At 43.6% G+C, this 22550-nt stretch overlaps 1 protein-coding gene across 5 annotated transcripts in view; it reads left to right on the top strand.

The window, feature by feature from the left end:
- The window catches only part of LOC148010154 (sterile alpha motif (SAM) domain-containing protein), a 76943-nt gene extending 54634 nt beyond the window's left edge, over positions 1-22309 (top strand). The window contains exons 3-10 of one of the 5 annotated variants that reach the window (XM_087672669.1): positions 16686-17018; positions 17171-17234; positions 17358-17575; positions 17750-17800; positions 17942-18047; positions 19960-20183; positions 20277-20380; positions 20652-22309. In XM_087672669.1, the coding sequence (XP_087528795.1) occupies positions 16686-17018; positions 17171-17234; positions 17358-17575; positions 17750-17800; positions 17942-18047; positions 19960-20183; positions 20277-20380; positions 20652-20811 (1260 nt within the window). In that variant the 3' untranslated portion in view covers positions 20812-22309. Of the gene's footprint in view, positions 1-16685; positions 17019-17170; positions 17235-17357; positions 17576-17686; positions 17801-17927; positions 18048-19959; positions 20184-20276; positions 20381-20651 lie in introns of those variants that run through there. The other 4 variants (XM_087672667.1, XM_087672668.1, XR_015689679.1 and 1 more) reach the window with 4 other exon arrangements.
- Positions 22310-22550: the final 241 nt, after the last annotated feature.

Raw genomic sequence — 22550 nt, 5'->3', positions numbered from 1 at the left:
ACTTTCATCCTTCATATCTCTCCTCCCCTTCAGGCAATGGCTGATCTTGTGTGGTTTGCCGTGTATGGTAGAGGCTAGATCCCCATATTGGGACCCCATACAGAAGTGTTGGTGTGACCAAGGTATCAAAGAGCCATAGCTTCGTCCGAGGTTCTTGAAATTGTAGACGTGCATATTGGCTTTCCATGGATCCCAGGGCAGCGTACCCGCGTGTCAGTTTGTCCGCCGTGGCCTTCCTCAAGGTAAATCTCAACCTTGAGAATATGACCCCGAGGTAGACATATTTTTGGATCACCTCTACTATATCCTCTCCGTATTTGAAGTGGGGCATTGACTGGCGGATCCATTGGGTCACCTCTACTATATCCTCTCCGTATTTGAAGTGGGGCATTGACTGGCGGATCCATTGGGTGGATGTGTTGAATATCATGATCTTGGTTTTTCCTAGGTTCATTGTGAGGTCCCTGTCCTGGTAGAAGGTCCCTAATGTGTTTAGGTGGCGATGCCGTTCCTCCAGCGTGCTAGAGAGGAGAACTATATCATCTGCATATAGTAGCATGGGTATCAGTGTCCCCCCCAGGCAAGACCCCTTCTCTCCAAGTCTGCCCACATAATTTGATATCTCGTCAATGCAGAGCCCGAACAGGGTGGGGGAGAGGGGGCATCCTTGCTTTACCCCAATAGTGCTAATAATCTCCTTTGACAGCCCTCTCGGTGCTCGGACTCGTAGTCCAGTGATAGACTCGTATAGAGCCAGGATTCCCGATCTCATCTTTGCCGGGACTTCAAGCGTCTGGATTCTCTGCATGAGTCCACAAAGCAAGAGTACATCCACTTTCCCCGTGCCTTGTTCTCTTCAATGATGGCTTGGAGTGTGAGGATGTGGTCAAGTGTAGAGTAGCCTCTCCTAAAGCCAGCTTGCCCTAAGTGTTGGTGTGTCTCCGTCCATTTGCTTAGCTCATGCTCCAGGATGGATCCGTAGAGCTTAGCCAGCACATGGCCGACCATGACCGTCCGGAAGTTTGTGGGGATCATGGGGTCTCCGGCCTTGAGGATTGGTACTATTGTATTAGCTGACCAACTGGTTGGGAAGCCTTCACGTAGTGCCCTGTTGAATAGGTGGGCTAAGAGGGGGGCGATTGTATCTCTAGCGAATGAGAGGTGTTTTGCTACTAGTCCTGCATGGTCTTGGGCCTGTCCATTCTAGAGTCTGTCAATGGCATCACGGACCGTTTCGGTCCTGAAGAAGGTGGAGGCAATTGGCCTGTCCTTTGGTGGCCAAGGTTGGGGGGGGTTGTCTTGGCACTTGGTACAGTGAGGTGGCGCAGCTATGCCACGTTTGTGGGGAAGTAATGGGTGTCGCTCTAGCTTGGATAGGTATGTCCACTTTTTCCTTTGCACTAGGTGATGGAAGATCGTGCGAGCTTGGCAGTGTGTGTACGTCCCTTTGGCTTTCCCTTGTTGGAGGCAAAGGCGGGTTTCCTTGCATTCTTGGTCGTACCAGTTATTCCGCGGGGCATTCTTGCTAGGAGGGGTGGAGTGGGGGCGTGTGTGGGGGAAGTACGCGGCGGTTGATGTGTGAAGGGTCCCAGTCAGTTGTGTCGTGAACTCCAGGGGTGTGTGTGGGTCCATCTCTTGTAGGCTCCATTACAGATGATCTGAGTAGGCACTCATCGTCGTCTTGGTGAAGTGGTATCTAGGGAATCTTTGAGGGTTGCTCAGTGGGGGGGTTCCCTTGTAATTACATGTGATGCTAAATTGGAGGTATGCATGGTTTGTGGCCACCGCCAATGGGCGTGGTGAGATGCTGAAGGCCTGTATGTTCGGGATCATGGCGGGTGGCCCTAACAGGTAGTCCACTATTCTGCCTCCTCCTGAGCCTTTGGATGTATGCTTATGTGGGAAGCTGGTAAGTGCGTCAGGCCTAGGCCATTTGGCTAGGCCGTTAAGGATGGCGTGTGTCCCTCCTAGTGCTAGTAAATAGTCTCTATACTCTGTGCACTCAGCTTTGTCTTGTGATGTCCGTTTGATCTCCAACTTGTTTGGTGCCAACTCTCGGTACATGTGGTCTTCGCTCTCAAAGAAGGGGACTTGGCTTTGCGATGTGCGGGCGTTGAAGTCCTCCGTTAGCAAGACGTCTCCTATGCTCGAGTAGTGCATGATATCCTTATATAGGGGTAGGTATGGGGATAACCCTCCCGGTGTCGCATACGGGGAATTTGTCGGGGCGAAGTAGCATATTGCGACATATATATTCCGTGGGCGGTTTGTATGTATCTTGATCCACATCAAACAGGCTTCATCATCTCTCTTCATGACTTGTACAATGTGTTGTAGCTACTCTCTATAGAGTACTGTCACTTCCCTCGACCCTCTGGTCTCCCCTCGGGATTTGGCCATGTGATGTGAGTCATTAGTGCTAGTGTTTGTGGCATGGATGGTCCAAAAATACTAGATTTTTGGACAATTTTAGCCTATTTTTGATATTATTTATTATAAAAATCCTAAAAAGTTAGGAAAGCTTCTAGATTAGGATGACATGCAAAAAGCAAGTTGCTTTTTCAGCTAGTTTTGGATTTTTCATAAAAAAGAAAGATAGGCGAAATCGCGCGCATCGTGATTGCAGTTGACAATCTAAAAACAACACTTTGAACTGGAAGGAGTGAACTAGGAGATTCTAGATCAGGTATCTTGGGGTTTTACCCCCCTTTTGAAGCCAATAGAGCCATCAGATTTGGGTTTCGAGCAGCAAAGAGGAAGCTGTTGTTTGATATGCGTTTTTTGGTCTATGAGGTAGCTCCACGAGATCTAATGCTTGGAGATTGCTTTTGAGTAGTGCCAGACAAGGGATTCCAGGCTCTATCAATACATATTGATTCGATTCATTGTGCTTTGTCTTTATCGTGTTTATCTCTTGTCTATTCTTTTTCTTCTTTTCTATCTTCTATCTTTACTTTCTTCTACCTCTGATCCTCAATGGATACAACCTTTCGATAAAAACCCCTTCGACACAACGCTGACTCCCATCTGTAGCCTCTCACTGTTGGTAGGTACGTACCCAGGCTCTGGTGTGTCTTTGGACACATGACTATGTCCCTGCCCATGAAGGTTTTTTGGAAGAGCCCAACATCTGTTCTCATGGCTTCATTACAGTTCCACACTGCAAATCTCAATTGTGTCTCATAGGCCACGCCCTATCATTGGCGCTTCTCCATGATGATGATGCGCCTGTTCCTATGGATTGCCCATTTGTTTGCTTTGTGAAAGGGAGCGACGGATCGAAGGTTGGACTCGAGAGCTATGGCGGGAGAGCAAGAGCAAGAAAGGGAGAGACTAGAAATGGGAACTCCAACAGTCACAATGTGTGACCGGGCCTTCCTTTATTCAAACTGTCACTAAAAGAATAAAGAATAAAGAATAAAGTGACGGTGACGGGCGCCCGTCACCTGCAGTGTGCAGTGGTGGTGACTGTCAGTGTAGTAATACACGGGTGGCTAGGCAGAGGCGCCTTTACCTCCAACAACCTCCCACTTAAAGGCGAATCTACCCGAGTGAGGAGTGAAAATAAAAAGAAAAAAGACAGTACAACATGTACACATGTACAACAGGATGAGGAAAGACGTCATCTCATCCCACGCCCATCAACCTCTTGAGGAAGGCAAAGCGCTCTGTAGAGAGGCTTTTCGTGAGTAGATCTGTAGGATTCTAGTCATTTGAGATCTTGACAAGATCAACAGACTTGTCCTCAACGACCCCACGTATGAAGTGATACCTCACCTCAATGTGTTTCGTCTTCGCATTCTTGGCTAACTGAATAACACTCATAGAATTCGAATGCAGTGTAGGGATAGTATCAATACCAAGGTCCGCAACTAAACGATCCAACCAGATGGCCTCCTTACAAGCCTCAGTGGCTGCAACATACTCGGTCTCTGTAGTAGAAAGAGCCGTGCATTTTTGCACCCTAGACATCCAAGAAACACCTCCAGCATATGTGAATACATAGCCGGAAGTGGACTTCCTACTATCTGCATGTCCTACATAATCAGAGTTAGTATACCCCACGATTCTTGTATCCTGGCTGCCATAGTATATGCACATATCTGCAGTGTCCTTCAGGTACCTCATGATACCCTTCATGGCATCCCAATGCTTCTTGCCAGGTATAGCTATATAGCGTGCCACAACACCAACTGCAAAGGCAATATCTGGACGAGTGGCTATCATGGCATACATAAGACTGCCCACTGTGGATGCATAGGGAATATTGACCATGTCGGCCCTCTGCTCATCTGTCTGCGGACAATCAGCTTGTGATACCTTCACATAAGAAGGCAATGGATAACCAATAGGCTTTACGTCCGACATGGGGAAGCGCTCAAGAACTTTATGAATATACTCCCTTTGTGACAAGTAGAGGAGTCCCTGATGCCTGTCGCGTCTAATGCGCATACCAAGTATGTGAGTGGCCTGTCCCAGATCTTTCATCTCAAAGCTCTTCTTGAGCTGAGCCTTAAGAGCATCTAGCTCATCATGAGCTTTTCCGGCTATCAGCATATCATCCACATAGAGTACCAAAATCAATAAAGAACCATCACGGGCTTTCTTCGTGTAAAGACACGGATCCATAGCACTCCTGCTGTAGCCCTGTGACTGTATAAAGGCATCAAACTTATGATACCACTCCCTAGGTGCCTGTTTCAAGCCATAAAGATTGTTCTTCAATTTGCACACTAGGTGTTTCCTGTCAGGTTCTGCAAAGCCCTTAGGCTACTCCATATAAATCTCATCATGCAAGTCCCCATGTAAGAAAGCCGTCTTGACATCATCTGGTATAAATCCAAGTCAAGCTGAGCAACCAAAGCCAAGACTAAGCGCAGGGTGGTTATCTTAACTACAGGAGAAAAGATCTCATCAAAGTCCACACCATGCTTCTACTTAAAACCCTTTGTTACCAATCTAGCCTTGTATGCCGGCTTGGGGTGTCCAAGGGTACTTTTTAGCTTGTACACCCACTTGTATGGCAAAGCCTTCTTGTCCATAGGCAAGGGAACCAAATCCCAAGTGTCATTCTTATGCAGGGAGTCTATCTCAGACTGTATAGCCCTCTCCAGGAGTGACTGTCACCCCTGCGCATAGCCTCATCATAAGTGAAAGGCTCTCCTATATCTGTAACCAAGACATAATGCATTGATGGCTGAAATCTATCTGGTGGACGTCTGTCTTTAGTAGACCGTCTCACGGCAGGCTCTGCTGCCTGTCCAGCTGCCTGTCCAATGCCTTGACCATGAGCATCTACTACAGCTATAGGCTGTTCAACTGGCTGTGCGGGAGCTCTCGGCTCCTCTTGAAATATGACCCTGCGGATCTCAACAACTCTCTCAGGCTGCTTATGCATCTTGTCTTTATGGAAGACTACATCATGACTGCGGATGACTTTCCGCGCCTGCGGATCCCAGAGACGGTAACCCATCTCGCCTGCATCCCCATAACCAAGGAAAATGTATTTGACACTCTTGGGATCCAGCTTATTTCTCTTGTCCCTGGGCACATGGCAAAATGCCTTACATCCAAAGACACGGAGATGCGCATAAGAGGGGGTTTTTGAGTCCATACCTACTTTGCAACCTGGAAATCCAAACCACTAGAAGGTGATCTGTTTATGACATGCACAGCTGTACTAACTGCCTTAGCCCAAAAGCTCTGTGGTAGGCCTGCATGCCTGCATGACTAAGCATACTGCGTTTACGCTCCTGGATGGTTCTATTAATCCGTTCAGCCAAACCATTTTGGGGGGGGGTGTAGGGGGCGGTCAACTGACGCTTAATACCCCTCTCATCACATAACTGCTCAAAAAGCACGTGAGACATACTCACCCCCATTATCTGTCCTTAGGCATTTTAGACTATACCCAGACTGGTTCTCAACCAATGCAAGCCATCTCTGAAACACAGTCAAGACATCGGATTTCAACTGAATGGGATAAGCCCAAACTTTCCGTGAAAAATCATCTATGAATGTAACAAAATACTTTGCACCACTCATAGACTGACAAGGCATGGGCCCACAGACATCCGAATGTACCAATGCCAAGGGCTCACTCATGCGTAGCCTACCAGGCTTCTTATGCGTAGACCTAGTCTGCCTGCCATAAAGACAATGCTTACATGAATCAAAACATGCATAATCAAGGGGCGGTAAGTACTGCAAACCAGAAAGCATTTTCATTCCCTTCAAAGACATATGGCCCAAACGGGCATGCCAAAGAGATACATGTGGGATAGAACCCACAGACAAAACATGATCAAGGGAAGAAGATGATACAATCAAGGGGTAGAGATTGCCAGCCTTGGCACCTCTCGCAATCACAAGTCTACCACGAGTGATCTTCCATGCAGAGTCTCCAAAACATACATGATATCTTGCGTTATCAAGCTGTCCAGCTGACATGAGACTGTGTGTCAAAGCAGGTACATGACATACATCTTGCATAACAAAACTGTTGCCAGAAGGAAACTACAATCTAACATCACCAATGCCCACAATATCAAGAGAGCTGTCATCACCCAAGCGCACAGAACCTGAAACAATACTGTATGAATGAACCACTCTCGGCAAGGTGTCACATGAAAGGACGCACCTGAGTCCAAGAGCCAATACTGTGCATACATAGAGTGTATCTCTGTCATCTGCGAAGCATTAGAAGAAGCTGCTAGGATATAATCACCATCATCAACATTCTCAGGTTGCATAACATTGATCTTTTCAATTTTAACACTGGACTTTGCAACCTGTTCTGTGAGAGACAATACAATGGTGGACTTGCATAACTCATCAAGCTCAAGCCATTTCTCATCTGGCATAGTTGCAGGCGGATTCCCGCTTAACTTCAAAGGTTTGATGTGCGATTTCTGCACCAGCACCTGCCAAATCTGGCTCTTCCAATAAGAGTAATTCGTACCATCAAGCTTAGTGATGTTGAAAATACCATGATTAGTGGACGAACTCGCCATAATGTAGGTTGGAAGACTGTAGATAGTTCAAAACTGCTTGCTGTTTACTGCAGAAAATGACAAAAAAATCACCAAAATCGAGGGAAAATGGCGAGGAAAGTGGAACCAAAGCTGCTGCCCACCAAGTACTAGTGAAAGTACATCATTTCAGAGTGTTTCAGCATGAAAAATCCATGTCAGTCCATACATATATGCTTGCTGTAATAAATTTCAGATTTCAGTAAAAGAGAGCTAATAGTGCCAAAATCGGATCCCAAGGCAATCAAATATTGCCAAGACCAAAGCCGGCATCATGCGGGCATAGCATAAGCATATGACGGTCGATAAGCATAAATCCAACACCCAAGTATGTCATACAAACATCTGCCAGTGAGTAGGCACCCCCCCCAGGCAACGGGGCAAAGTGTTCCTGCCACTACCAAAACTTGACACAAGTAGGTGCCAGTTCACAAAGATACGGATCCAAAACTGAGACTTAGCTCATAAGCATACAGTGAACCAAGACATATGATGTATCATCCCAAAAGGTAAGAAGTCCCAAAGTCTCAAGTGTGTGTAATTGCTCAATAGCATGTAACGACTCAATGTATAAAAGTACCACCTGCTCAATGTCTGATCAGCATTCAAGAATGCTCCCACTGGCACAAAAGCCGTATGTACGAGCTCAAGAGCTCAAGCCAAGGCAAGACATAGTGCCAATGACATAAGTCCAAGACAATACATCAATAGTACATCTCGAACATGTAGACGGTAGAGCATCCGTATGTAGCATCTATAAGTATGTAAGGCATCAAGTACATCCCAATCCAAACTCTGACAAGCTAAGTAACATCCAAGACTACTCCAGATAATCTGAAATGCATCCAAGGTGGAGCTTCAATGAGCACTTAAGCTCAACGTATGCATAGGGTAATCAACTGTGACATGAGCATCAAGCCGTAGGCAACGGGTATGCATAAACCCAAGAAGCATCACTGTCAAAGCATATACCAATGCCAATAAGTGCGAGTTGAAATAAGCTCAAGCTTCCAAAAGGCATCCGGATTCAATGACAAGCTCAAAGTCGTCCCTCGATGATCAATACATCATACCATAACCCAAGACATACATTCGGAACCAATAGGTATATGTCAAAGCATGAAAGATAGCTTCAGCCCAAGAGTATTCAGCATGCATTTATTGTTATAAACTGTGTATTTTCAGTCTCAAAATCAGGCCAAAATCATAGCATTACATGTAGCTTCAATCCCCCAATTAATCGGGATGCAATAGGCATCAAACCGGTTATGTAGTCATGCCCAAATAAGCATAGGCATACAAATACATGCTGTCTCAGACCTGAAATCTGTTGCAGAAGATTTTGATTAAAATTTGGCAAATCCGACATCACCATCGCATCCAAAGCGTGCCAAAACCCCAACTTAGACTCTTACCTTGCCTAAATCGGGTTCCGAATGCCCGAGATATAACAAAAATAGTGATTTTTGGGCCAGATTTTGAAACAGGTAAAAAAAAAACGTGAGCTGGCTGGGGGGGTCTGCTGTCCCACGTGTCAACAATGGGGCCCAAAGGGGGCACAAATGAGGGCCAAAGAAGGCCTACACCAAGCCTTAGCAAGCCTTGATAGGTTGGAAGCAAGATCCAGGTGAAGGAAGCTCCAAGAGGTGTGAGCTATGACTGCCCACAACTTGTTTACGGTTTGTGAGACCTGAGAACTGAAGTAAACCCTGAAGAAAATGATCAAATATCTTTGATGTAATGCCCTGAAGGTGCCCAACAATGCCGGGAAGGTGCTCGGGAAGCCGGGGAGTGACGGGAGCTCGAAGGAGTTGGATATGGCTGCCAAGAAGGAGTCCCAATGCAACTAGGGAGTCGATGGGATGCTGAGAATGCCACGAACCAAGCTCAAGAGTCGGAAAACAAAGCTCTGATACCAGTTGAAAGGGAGCGACGGATCGAAGGTTGGACTCGAGAGCTATGGCGAGAGAGCAAGAGCAAGAAAGGGAGAGACTAGAAATGGGAACTCCAACAGTTACAATGTGTGACCGGGCCTTCCTTTATTCAAACTGTCACTAAGAGAATAAAGAATAAAGTGACGGTGATGGGCGCCCACCACCTGCAGTGTGCAGTGGCGGTGACTGTCAATGTAGTAATACACGGGCGGCTAGGCAGAGGCGCCTTTACCCCCAACACTTTGTATGCCTCCATGATTTGTGGTATACATTCCCATTTGTGGGCCACTTGGGCTGGGGTGAGGTCGTCTTCCATATATATTTTTTGTCCTTTGAGGGTTGTTCTTTTGGAGAGGAAGGCGCGTCGTGACTCCAAGTCGTTAAGTTTCAGGATGAGGGGCCGTCTGACTCCTTGCCTACCCTCCATGCCTTTTTCACAAGGGAGGTGTCCTCCACCCCCATTTTCTCACAAATGCCTTTGGTATCCTCCATAGGGCTGTTTCCCTCTTTCTACCCGACCACCCTGACATGGAGGGCTTTGATTTTCCTCCTCTTCCTCGATGTTTGCGTTGATGAACTCCTCCTTCGTGGGGTTTTTTTTTGCTACTTTGATCCATTTGGAGTGTTCCACTGTGTCAGTTTGTGCCTGTTTCATGACTGCTGCCCATGTTTTGATCTCCTTTATCATTTGGGTCTTCATCTCATTGATTTTTGACTTGACCTTCTCAAGCATTGATTTTGTGATCTCCCCTTCTTCCTTCCTAATGAGGTCGAGTTGGCTCTTGCAGTTAGTAATTTCCTGTTGGAGTTTTGCAATGGCTCGATTCCTCTCTTGGAGAGAGAATCCTTTACAAAAAAGAGAGCACCCTAATTTTTGTTGTAAGTTAGGGTTTACAATGTAGATTTTGCAATATCTCCACCTGTGATGACTCAAACTGTTGAAGAATGTTGAGAAGAGTTGAGAAATGGTTGTAGGATGAGAGAGAATGCCAAAGAGAAATTTTAGACTTCCATCATGAGAAAATGGAAGAAATCATTTATTGCCTTGTCTAGACAGTGATGAAAGCTATCTCCACTCATGAAATATACCAAATACGATGTTGTTTGGCTGAAGCAGCCCTCATATTGTTGTCACCAATTGCTCTAGTCTCTTTAAGCATGTCACCAGCTCTTAAAGGGTCTCTTGTTTGCTAGAAATGGCCTGTCAAGTGTTGTAGCAGCTATGGCAGCCTTCTCTTTGTCTCTCTCAGCTTGCACAAGGTTGGAATGACCCTCTCTCTACACCTCTCCCAGCCTCAAAACGTCTTTTCTATTCGCATGGGTAAGTTTTGCCAAGTGGCAGCTTGCTGATCCCATTTTTCAGCATTATCCAGCTTATTAATTTAATTTTAAAAATATGAATTTTAAAAATTTATTTAAAAATTATTCTAATGCTCAAAAGAATAATTTCACCAACCAATAATTAAATTGGCTAAGCCAATTTGTCTTTCGAGTTGTTAGCCCTTAGATTAGCATTAATTAACACACTTTTGTCTTGTTATACTTACTGAATCCATTGTACTTGGTTCATACATGATGACCTAAAGCCAACCTACACTCCGTAATCTAGATATACTATACTTTTTTTTTTCGCAATCAATATAAACTTTGAGAGAGAGAGAGAGAGAGAGAGAGAGAGGTCAGTAGCTGGGGTTTCGGCGCTTGCATCTTGCCCTGCTTGTTAGTTTGCATCTATCTTGTTTATCTACTGCACTTGGTCCATTTGTTTGCGTCTTCAGCTGGTTGTTCGTTAGCCTTCTTGACAACTTGCATCTTGCAGCGCACAAGCTTAGATGTGCTGTACCCCTGTGCCACACAGTGATTGCGACCACCTTGGATGCTTGCGTTTCTGCCCTGTTTGCCCTCCAATGCATGTTCTACACAAGGAACAGCCCCGCACACTGCTCCAGTTGTGTCCTGTGGCTTGGTCCTTGTGCCTTTTGGTTCAGGGCTGATGCCCCTTCAAGGACTGCACTGATTTCTCAGAATGAACTGCATGAACTCAATTCTTGTGGCCGGAGACCTAGCCATGGATGTTGAAGATGGTACCATAGAAGATATGGCCCCTTGCATTGATGACATGGCCTCATCACCTTGTGATGATGAGCCTTCTATCAAATGCAATAAGCATGAAGATTTTCCGGTTGCCTCTAAGGCCCTTGATTTGAATGATTCTCTGTCATGCTCCTATGCACATGTGGCCTTTCCCTTGTTAGATTCCCACGAACTGAAATGGGAGCAATTACTAGAGTTTGCTAACTCTCTTTTGGAAGAGTATGTTGTTAGAGTTGGACATTCCTCAGACAGGCAACAGGTACAACAGTTATCTCAGGCAGTGATTTGTGCAGGAGTGCCACGTGGCAGTTGCCACGTGTTAGGCAGATTGTAGATTGCAGGTCGGACTGCTGATTGGCCAGTTTGCTGACCAGTCGGCTGCATTGGCTTTGATTTTTGCAATCTTCTTCAGTTGTGCTTCCAGTTTTCAGGTTGCAGACCGTGGAGATTGCCCTCGGGGTTGACAGAGATTGAGATCTTTGAGATGGAGACATATGCAAACATTCTCTCTGTGCCTGTGTATATTTCTGCATCCTTATACAGCATTGTTCACTGCAGATTTTCTATGTTTCATTGTCTCTCTCTCTCTCTCTCTCTCTCTCTCTCTCTCTCTCCATTCACTCTTGTCTTGGTCATTCGCTTCCGCATTGCTTCACTCTGACATGGTATCAAAGCATTGAAGGAATGATCTAGGATGAACCTACTTGAAGAGGAGATTTCTGCATGACACAAGGCTGTGTTTTCAGCGTTCAAAGGTGAGTAGGAGGGCTCTGATTCAAAACAAGGCTGAGGTAAGCGTGGGTGTGAGAGAAAGGAGAAGATTTACTGAAGCTGTTACTGGTTTTTGTCGTTAGAGAAGGAAGAAGGTTGCGTTTTGGGCCTTCAAGTTCAGATTTTACCTTCTTCATCGCCTTCGGCAAGTGAAGGAGCAGTGAAGAGCCCTAACAAGTTGTATTCTCATAGTCGGACGGGGCTACCTTTTGTGTTTTGTGGAAGCATTGTAGGTGAAGATGTCTTCTGAGGCCAAGACAAAGTTTCAGGTGGTCATGGACTGGAAGGTGCTCGTGTTACTGGCTCTTCCATCAGATCAAAAGCTCGATGGCGAGAATTACCGGATCTGGCAAGTCATGATGCTTGCCATTTTGGAGTCCTATGATTTGGCGGAGCTTGTTACAGAGGTTGTTTATCATTGTTTTTCGTGAGATAAGCCCAGACACTCTTTTAGTGATAAGGGGGAGTTGACAAAGGCTCAGATACATTGGGATAAGCTCAATGCTTGAATCCGCTTGTTTTTATTTCTCTCATGTACTACAGTTGTTATCCCTCATATTGAGCATTTGACGGTGGCCTAGGAGATATGGTTGGAGCTTGGTCAGATGTACAACCGTCATGAAACAATTTTCTTTGGAAGTGCAGATGAGGACCATGAGTGTCAACAAGTCATCTTTTATGCATGAGTATATTAATAAGTTGAGGTAGCTTCATATGCATGTATAAAACGTAGGGAAGGTGATCACTTTTGAAGATATGGCGATAAATTTTCTTTCGAGATATGGTTGGAGCTTGGTCAGATGTACAACCGTCATGAAACAATTTTCTTTGGAAGTGCAGATGAGGACCATGAGTGTCAACAAGTCATCTTTTATGCACCAGTATATTAATAAGTTGAGGTAGCTTCATATGCAGGTATAAAATGTAGGGAAAGTGATCACTTTTGAAGATATAGCAATAAATTTTCTTTCACAGTTACCGTCCTGTTATAGTGGTTTTTATTCCGCATTGATTGCTTTAGGGTGGTTTGGTGGGAAGAGTTGGTTCCTATGGTCTTGGACCAAGAGGAGCAATTGAAAGGGACCAATGCTTCTAAATCTGAGGCTTTGGTTGGTCAGTCTTCTCAAAAGAAGGGAAATGACCAAAAGAAGGAGGACAAATCCAAGAATGACAAAGAAAAGAAGTCCACATAACACATTTAAGGCAAGACAAGTCATTGGAAGATGGATTGCCTTGATAAGGAGAAGAAGGAGAAATCTTCAAAGGAATTTGGAGTGGTGGTTGCTCCCTCATCAACTGCTTCTCTCCACTTGGAAGCGGTTGAGGATTCGTCCTTGACGGCTTTTGATGCTATGTTGACGGCCCCATACACTCGGGAGTGAATTGTTGACAGTGGTGTCTCATGGAACATGACTCCTTCCTTAGCAGCAGCAGTTGTTGCTCATTGGTGGCCTTCGCATGGCTAGATTCTCATTGGTGATAGTTCATCTATTCCTGTACAGGGTTGGGGAGACATGCCTCTTATACCAAATGGGCGAGGTGGCGCCCATACATCTGAGGTGCTTTATGTGCCGGCCTTAGGGTATCATCTACTTTTGGTGCACAATATTTGTGCCCTCAGTCTCTTGGTTGAATTTGATGTGGATTCTTTTGGGCTTCTTGATCGTGGATCGAGACAGGTTTTTCTTTCGGATACGAGGAGAATGGGGTCTATAAGTTGTGGTCTTCTTTTGCCTTGACTTCTCTTATTCTTACCTCGCAAACTCAGTTCGAGCTTTGGCATGCTCGGTTTGATCCCCTCAACTATGATTATCTTCGAAATCCAAGGGATAACTTGCTCGCGGTTCGTCGGATATTGTGGTGAGCTAGTAGCCTTGTGTCTCCTACATCCATGGAAAGCAGACTCGTGATGTTCCCGACAAGGCTTCAAGGTGATCTTCAGTGCCCTTGAAGCTTGTTTCTGTCAATCTTTGTGGTTCGATAAGGATGGAATCCCTTAGAGGGAGCTTGTATTTCATGCTAATTATTGATGATTTTAACAGGGTGACATGGGCTTATTTCTTGAAGCTGAAATCGGAGGCTTTTTCCAACTTTAAGGATTGGTTGTTCTTTGAGGAGAATTGATTAGGCCAGAAGTTGAAGACCTTACGATTGTATAAGGGCGAAGAATTCGTTTCTACTAAGCTTGCTTGTTTTTGTGCAGATCGTGGTATTCACTAGGAGTTTGCCAATACAAAAACCCCTTAGTAGAATGGCATATTGAAGCGGAAAAACTGCAGTGTGATCGAGATGGCTCGTACCATGATAGAGCATCATCAGACACTTGTGTCTATGGATTGAGACTGTGGTTACTGCAGTTCATGTCCTTAAATTATCGATCCCCTACTTTTGTTGTTGTTGGTATGACCCCTTATGAGGTGTACTTTGGGTCTAACCTAGGTGTTTCTTATTTCAGGTTTTTTGGGTGTGATATCTATGTTCACATCCTGAAGACACAGCATGACAAATTTGAAGCGGCTTCCAAAAGATAGGTGTTTGTGGGCTATAGCTCACAGTCTCAATGCTACTGATTGTACGATCTCATTAAGCGAGATGCCTACATGAACCGTGATGTTAGGTTCGTGGAAGTTTCAGCCTCAGAGGGGGATGAGGAACACCTTGTTCTTGGAGATCCCAATGATAGTTGGGTGCTAGCGATTGTTCCTTTGGAGCCTGTGCCTCTTGAGGACTCTTCTTTGGATGAGGAGCTCATTTCTCAGCCATCGGATTCACCAATTGCTCCCCCGCCATTGGTCTCCCTTAAGGGTTCCAATTGAACTTTTGTGGATGCTTTTCCTTTTGAAGCTTCCATGTGTGCGCAATGCATCCATGGAAGGGCCTTTCCACTCACACCCTATGTGGTTCACTACCTTGATTGTCTTCTTCCATTGATGTGTAGTGGCCACATTGAAAGGGATAGCATATCGAATAAATAAGCGTGTAAGTTCCCTAGTTGTCTCTACAATATCCTACCTTTGAAGTCACATATGGATACTTGCATCATGCTAGGAGCTTGTTTGCGCACCACCACTAGAAGATGGCAACGGAGTCCTTTTTGGACTTGGACTTGATATGGATATGGATGCAGTTCTTTTTGATGGGCCGTTGGTATCTCCAATTTGGCTAGTGCCACTAGGCCCATTAGTCTCTCCTTGCCCTACTTTTCATTACTCCCATGTGGTGTTGGATGAGAGGATTCATTCTCTTGTAGCTCAATCCCCATACATTTTTGGCGCCAAAGATGGAGACTTATCATTACTTTCACTGGCACATTTGGGCAAAGTCCAATATCTTTGTTGGAGACGCAAGCCAAGTGGTCTTTCTTGCAGGTTACACTCCCCGATTTCTCCAATCCACAATGGTTGCACCACTACTTTTTCGATCCATTGGAGCCCTTGTATCCCTCGATTGCAGTGATATGCCTCCAAAATGAATCTGGTGCCATGATTAGGTAATGGAAATTTGGAAAGAAGCTAAGAACTTAGAAGAAGATTGGAGGAGCAGGGAGGGAGGGAGGGAGGAAGGAAAGAAGGAACGTGGAAGGAGAACTTACAAAAAGGAGAGAAGAAGGAAAGGAGTTGGCAGTTGCAGGAGGTAGTATGCTTGAGGAGAGGAGGCAATCCCATCGAAGATGAAGGTGAAATTGAAAAAAATGACGTGTTTTTTCTCTAGATAACTAGTTTGTTCATCCACCCTATGGTGTTGATAGAGCGTTTCCCTGTCCCTCCTTCGGTCCGAAACAACCGTTTTGTTTTGGGGCTGCAGAAACACCGTTTCAAGGTACTATGAACTCAAAGGATAGTAATCTTTTCCTTAGCTTGGTTGCAACTTGATTGCACTAACTTTTTCCTCCAAATTCAGTATATGGATGTTCAAGTACTCAAATTGATCGGAGTAGATTTGGTCTCCAAGGCAATACGGGTAGAAAAACATCCTAGAATAGTCAAAAAAGCCACTTTTTGTAAAACGCATTGCTTTTTTGTATTTTTGGGCTTCGACGACTTGTAGCACTTAGTTTAAGTCCTTGCATGTGTTTTAATCCACCCAAAATTCTTATTAAATTATTAGAGCTTAATAATGGGTATTTAAGCTAATTTGGAGATTAGTTTTGAGCCTAGAAAGACCTGTTCATATCCTGAATAAATCTTCCATAAGTTGTCTCCTCACCTCCTGTAGGCAGTGCATTAAACTCTGCAAGGTACAGGTAATCATCCACTTTCAGAGTGCTTAAAGCATGCAGTACATGTGATAGAACATCACGATTGTGGAATGTGCACAGTTAACACTATCCCTATGGAGCCCATAGTTGCCAAGAAATCTATCGCATAAGGCTAGGAAAAATTGAGATTTACCATAGATTTATTTGATATGTTGACCTGCTGGTATTGATTGCGAGGGTTGTCTTTGAGTTGCCCATCTATGCTTCTCCTATATTTGAAGTTAATGTTGGTCGTGTATAATGGATCATGATGCATATAATTGTTGATGTTATGTTTAATGTTCATTTGTATAATATAAAAATCATGAATGATTATCAATATGTGCTAGTTACGTCACATCAGTCATATTCTATATGTATATAAAGCTATATAGTTTTTTTCTCATCTCAAATGAAGCTCGTTTGTAATGCTTTATGAAACTCGCTTGAAACCTTTGAAACACATTTCAAATCTCCTGTTTCAGAAACCCCAGGCAACTATGATGGACCCACATAGAATCGTTGCAAGAACTCGTGTCTAGTCTAATATTTTAGCTTTTACTACTAAAGATGAACATTCTTCAACTGTGTTTGTTCTAATAAATGTACTTTTGTCAGGACTTGGACACCTTAGGTATCAAAGCATTAGGTCCTAGAAGGAAAATGTTATGTGCCTTGCAGCAGCTGCAGAAGGGAACCACAGATGTAGCCAACTGTTCGAGTAAGATTATGCATGACAGGGTGGAGGCTGATACTTCAGGAAAATCCTTAATTACTAATTTTTTTTCACGTCCCTCAAATCTTGAAGAGAATCACTTGCAGAATCCAATGGTTTCTGGATCATCAGCTAAAAGTAAGGCAGAAGGTACTGTCGCAGTTCGAGAAAGATTATGGCCTCAGCTAGGTGGCATTCCAGAGTGGATGTGCATTCCGGGAACTAAGTTCCGAGTGGTATGTTCTCTCTCTTGGTTAGTGACATAGTTCTTTTGCTATTCTAAGTATTTGTTACTGGGTCTCATTTGGTTAGTGATGTCGGAGTAACCTTGAATCTTCCGAACTTTTAGGGTCTATTTTGAGTATGACAATCTTGTGTTTCATTCCAGGATGCATTCCAGTATCTAAGAGCTGACTGTTCTCATTGGTTCCTTACACATTTTCATACAGATCGTAAGCTTTGAACCTTGCATGCAATAAATAAACGTTGAAATCAAAATGAAGCAACTTCCATTTGAAAGCAGAGACTTATTTGATGAATTTAATCACACCTCTTGCTGTATGTTGTCTAAGCAGATTACCAAGGCCTTACTAGAGGATTTAGATATGGCCATGTTTATTGCTCGACTGTAACAGCAGAACTCGTGAACAAAAGGATTGGTGTTCCATGGGATTGCCTGCGATCCCTGCCTTTGAACGAGAAAGTTGACATTGAAGGAGTTAAAGTGACATTTATTGATGCTAACCATTGTCCTGGTTCTGTGATGATTCTTTTTGAGCTTCGGAATGGCAAGGTAAGGCTTCTCCATTTTTTGATCTCCCATTGTAGGTTGATATTGCCATTCTACGTCGTCAGTTCTGATTGTTATGCTCTTGGACACTTTCGCATTGCTTTTCTGATGTAGACAGTTTTGCATACGGGTGATTTTCGTTTTTCTGAAGCTATGGCCAGTAACTCTGTGCTTCAGGCCTGTAATGTACATTCGTTAATGCTGGATACAACATACTGCAATCCGCAGGTGCTATATCTGCTTTATTTGAGGTCATCCTTTCATAAATATGCACTCATTGAAAAGGATTTTGTTATCATTCATTCAAAGAGTGCAGTAGTTGGCGGTTAATTTCTTTTCGAAATGTTCCTAATAGGAATCCTATTACAGTATGACTTTCCAAAGCAGGAAGTTGTGATTCAATTTATTATTGATGCCATTCAAGCGGAGGCATTCAATCCAAGCACACTGTTTTTGATTGGCACCTATACGATTGGTAATTGCTCCTTTTCCTCATTGCATCCTTTGGATTATCAGTGTAGTATAGACCAATATTATGTCTCTCAAGCGATCCATGTTATTATTTAGAATCTTGTGCATGCAAATTAAGCAACCATCAACAATGATTGACCTGATGCTTGAGCAAGGATTGTTGCAAAAACTGCAAAGCTTGATGCTTTCCATGCATAAGTGTGGTGCGCCGGATGTGACATTGATGGTGCAGGGTACTGCTATGCGAATGCTAGGAATTTGAATATACGAGCAATTTGCAAAGATGCACAGGCAGTCAGATCCTGACTGAATTTGCTACTAAAAAGCACACGGGCATTGATTAGGATGGGCTGTGAATTATGATGCTTAAAAAATCCGTTTATATTCAAGTTAAGAATTCTCACTTAACCAAGCATAGTTTGTTCAAAGAGCATTATGATGTCCTTCCTAGTCACTTCTCCTGCTGCTTGATGGCTAAGTGCAGACATATACACACTAAAGAATGACACAAAATGCAGCGACTAAGATACATAAAAGTTGAAAAGTTGAATTCATGCATTGACATAAAAGTTGTATCATTCAGAGTGATGGATGTCAGTAGCGGAGCCCTGGCTTGTTATTTGTACATCCTGGATGCTGACTATTGCCAGTGCTAGTTTCTAACCTTGCATGAAGTTGTTGAGTGGGTCAAGATTGATATTTTTCTAAAGTATGAGGTTTATCTGGTAGTCAGACAAGAATTAAGTAGGCTTATCTCGTAGTCAGATTAGGTAAGCTCTCAACAGCCTGTTTGCAGGGGAGATTGGCAAGTCTCAATTGAAATCGTCATATCTTAGGGGTATTGCACTCCAGGGTGTGGGGTAGGATATTCATAAACCTCAGAACACCAAGAGCTATAGTTGTAAAATGAAGTATTAAGGAACTTATTGGTTGTGAAGCAGGGAAATCAGCTGGTTGTCACACAAGATGAAATTCCTGGTAATTTGCTAGTGGCCAGCAGTACTGATATATTGGTGGCAAGAGAATCCAAGTATCTGACATGCATTCAGTTGGAATACTGTCCCCAGCATGGCACTTTTCTTCCATTATTTGTATAGATGTGCCTTTTTTTAATAGACTTGCCACCTGCCAAGAGCAGCCAGCCATGGGTGAATTAGTTATTTCACTCTTCTTAGCTTGACATTTTGCGGATGTAGGCAACTTTTCTTGCAGGAGAAACCTTTTGAAAATTCTGATATAGGACCAGGGGGTGAAACTCATGCGGAGGTTTCAATCCGAAGTGTCAGTACATGTACTTTTTGAGATATTTATGCAGAATCCAAGAATCATATAGCCAGTAGTGCAACATGTAAGACATGGCAGCACAGGGCATGAGGGATGATGCTGGTAGAACTTTAGATTGAATGAGTGTCAAGGCCATTCCTCTACAGATTGTGTAGTCAGGTGGGCCAGTTTATGTTTGGCTAGAAACGGCAAGTTCATGTTGGCCAAGAAAACCCTGGCCAGCTGGAAAATGCATACAAGATTATCCTCCTAATGGTAAAACATATTCCAATTTTTGGATATTCTGAATGTTTCTTGCTGCTATCATGCTGAAATTTGAGCTGTGAAAGCAATTGGAAGCTAAGTAAGACATTTTCAATCAGACTGTAGGCACTCCTGCTTCACTACTTCAAAAGGACATGGTAAGTTTTAATGGGGGTAGTTTGTACTTCTCCAGCTGGTGATATTATGATAGGCTCCTAAGCAACCGGTCCCCAGAGATTTTCAGTTTGTGCATTTTGCTCCAGGCATCTATATAGGTTTTACTCTTGTTCTGAAGCTACCCTGGCTCTATAAATAGGGTTTGACTTTGCTGCTGCTGTGTAGACGTTTTGCTACCATAGAAATGATTCTATTGATCACTGTTTTTCAAGTTTTTTTTACAGGAAAAGAAAGAATTTTCTTTGAAGTTGCAAAGGTCCTTCAAAAGAAAATATACATCAATGCAACAAAGTTGCATCTTCTAGAATGCATGGGTTTCTCAACTGAAGATATGCAGTGGCTGACAACCAATGATCAAGATGCTTATATTCATGTTGTGCCTCTGTGGACTATAGCAAGCTTCAAACGTATGAAGTTTGTTTCAAGACACTACCATGTACGTGCTGTTGCTCTTTGCACATGCTCAAACATTTGAAATCACTGCAATGCATCAATGACCATTTACTAAATCTTGAAATCATATTTTAAGGGACGGTATAATTCCATTGTGTCATTCTCTCCAACTGGATGGAGTTTTGGTAGAGGGAAGAAGAGGACTCCTGGTCGGAGGTGGCAGCAAGGAACTCTAGTCCGGTATGTGTCCTGTGTTAGTCAGCAGCTTAGACTGTACCGCTTATCCAGTTTGAAATCAAAATCAATTACATAGATACATAGATAGAAAACATACACATCCTGTGTTTGTCAGCAGCTTAGAGTGTACCATTTATTCAATTTGAAATCAAAATTACGATTAAATAGAGATACAGATAGAAAGCATTGGACTTTCTCAGAGAGCATTGCTTATCATAAAGCTTAAGGAGACACCTTGGCTCTGTGACATCAAACTTATGATCTGTGTTGGCAGGTATGAAGTTCCGTACAGTGAGCATTGCAGCTTTAAGGAGCTACGGGAGTTTGTCAGATTTATAAGCCCTGTTAATATCATTCCAAGTGTGCATAACGACAGTGCTCAGGCAGCGGATGCTTTAGTTGCTCTTCTGCTGAGCGAGGAAGAAACAAATTGAGAGCAGTTGAAGCTCAGCTTTATTTCAGTTGGCTTACTCCCAGTGGATTCAGTCGTACATGACAATCACACATGCTTTGGATTGTAGCCCTGCAAGACAAGCATAAGTGGATGGGAGAATTCTTTTACAGATATTTGAAAGGACTGAAGCTGTTGAAGCTTCTCGGTTTAGGAAGAGAGATCTTGATTCTGTAGAGCTGTACTTGCTTTGGACCTGACAGTTCAGAAGTGGATGTGGAGCAAGGCTTTGCACAATGGACGTGCAGGACTGGTTAGCTCACAGCATGTACGGGTTGATATCTATGTAGATAAGCTCACATTGTCCTATCTACTCTAAAAGGCAGTGTTCAAGAAGAGCGCTTGCATACATCTCTAGTGTCTGAATCTCGAATAAGGTGGCAGAGTACTTCAAGTAGTACTTGCATAGAGAGTGTAGTAGAAGATTCTTCTGGTACTGCTGTTCATTTGTCAGACAGAACGCAGCACACGACTCATCGCTCAATGTAAGAACATATTGTGCAACTCTTGCAACTAAACATGGTGTACAAACATGCACGCGAACATCACCCTTGCTTGTTAGCATCTCAAGGCAGCGCTTCCTACTTTCTTCTAAATACGTGAAGTGTGAGGAGTTCCTTTTTCTGGATTAGGGTGCATTTGCTCTTCAAGCAAAGCGTGTTTTTCTGCTGCTGTCTCGTGTGGCATTGGACAGCGGCCATGCTTTTGAGGGAAGGGTAACAAGTGAAGGTGGGGAGCAATGAGTAATTGTGGTGAAGGAGCCCTCTGCAGCAGCCATGCCCCACAATACATCACCTGAGCTACTGCAGAGCCTTCCGTTGGTGAATCAACATTATTCTTATGCTCTGCTGCTGATAAGAAACGCCCTTTCAACGGACCTATTATTCGCTCGAATGATTGGCATGACTTTTTGAAAGTTTTACTGTTGAGCCAGATATTACAATATAAGGTATGCTTATTTTTCTTGGAGTAGTAAACCCATAGGGTTTGATTTTGAATCGATTCATGAAGTTTGTAGATAGTTGGGTTTGTAAGTGACAGATGAGAACAAAATCAACTGCATCTTGATTCTGTTATGGATGTTTGCAATGATGCCATATTAGAATGCATGGCCTTTGCCATCTAAGCTTCTTATACATTGAAATCTAGTTCACTTCTTGCACCTCCTAGAAGAGAGAAGGGAAAAAGAGCCAATAGCATGTAATGATGAAGCCTCCACAAACATGAGAAAATGAGATGAAAAAATCCTAATTGGTACTATCACAAGAGATGATAAAGGTACTAAGATGCGAAGAGGCTAAGTCCTAAATACATGGGTCGTCAGACCTACAGATATCGTGAAGATACCTATCATCCTAAGAAAACCCTCACTTGGCATACCCCCAATCTTGTCCCATGCAGAGAAGAATTTAAAGGGCCTCACTTTTTCATACCACACCAACCAAAAATTATACATAAATGATATGGGAGTGCTTGCGGAGCTCACTTGGTGTGGTATTCATGCATAGAATATACAATCACTTGCCTTGAGAACATGCATTATTGTATTAGTGATCTAACTATTTGGAAAGCCTTTGCACATAGCTTTATTAAATATATATAATCGGAAGTCCTGCCACTAGTTGTGAGTATGTATCAAGTGCTTTGTTACCATGCTATCATGATCTTGTGCCTTTCCTAGACGAATTGTGGTAACATCATAGACTACACTCTTACACTCTT

This window comes from Lygodium microphyllum, chromosome 30 (assembly GCF_053477565.2).
Source record: "Lygodium microphyllum isolate KBCC chromosome 30, Lygodium_microphyllum_v1.1.10, whole genome shotgun sequence".
Taxonomy (NCBI): Eukaryota; Viridiplantae; Streptophyta; class Polypodiopsida; order Schizaeales; family Lygodiaceae; genus Lygodium; species Lygodium microphyllum.
This window is presented reverse-complemented; position numbering and strand designations above follow the sequence as displayed.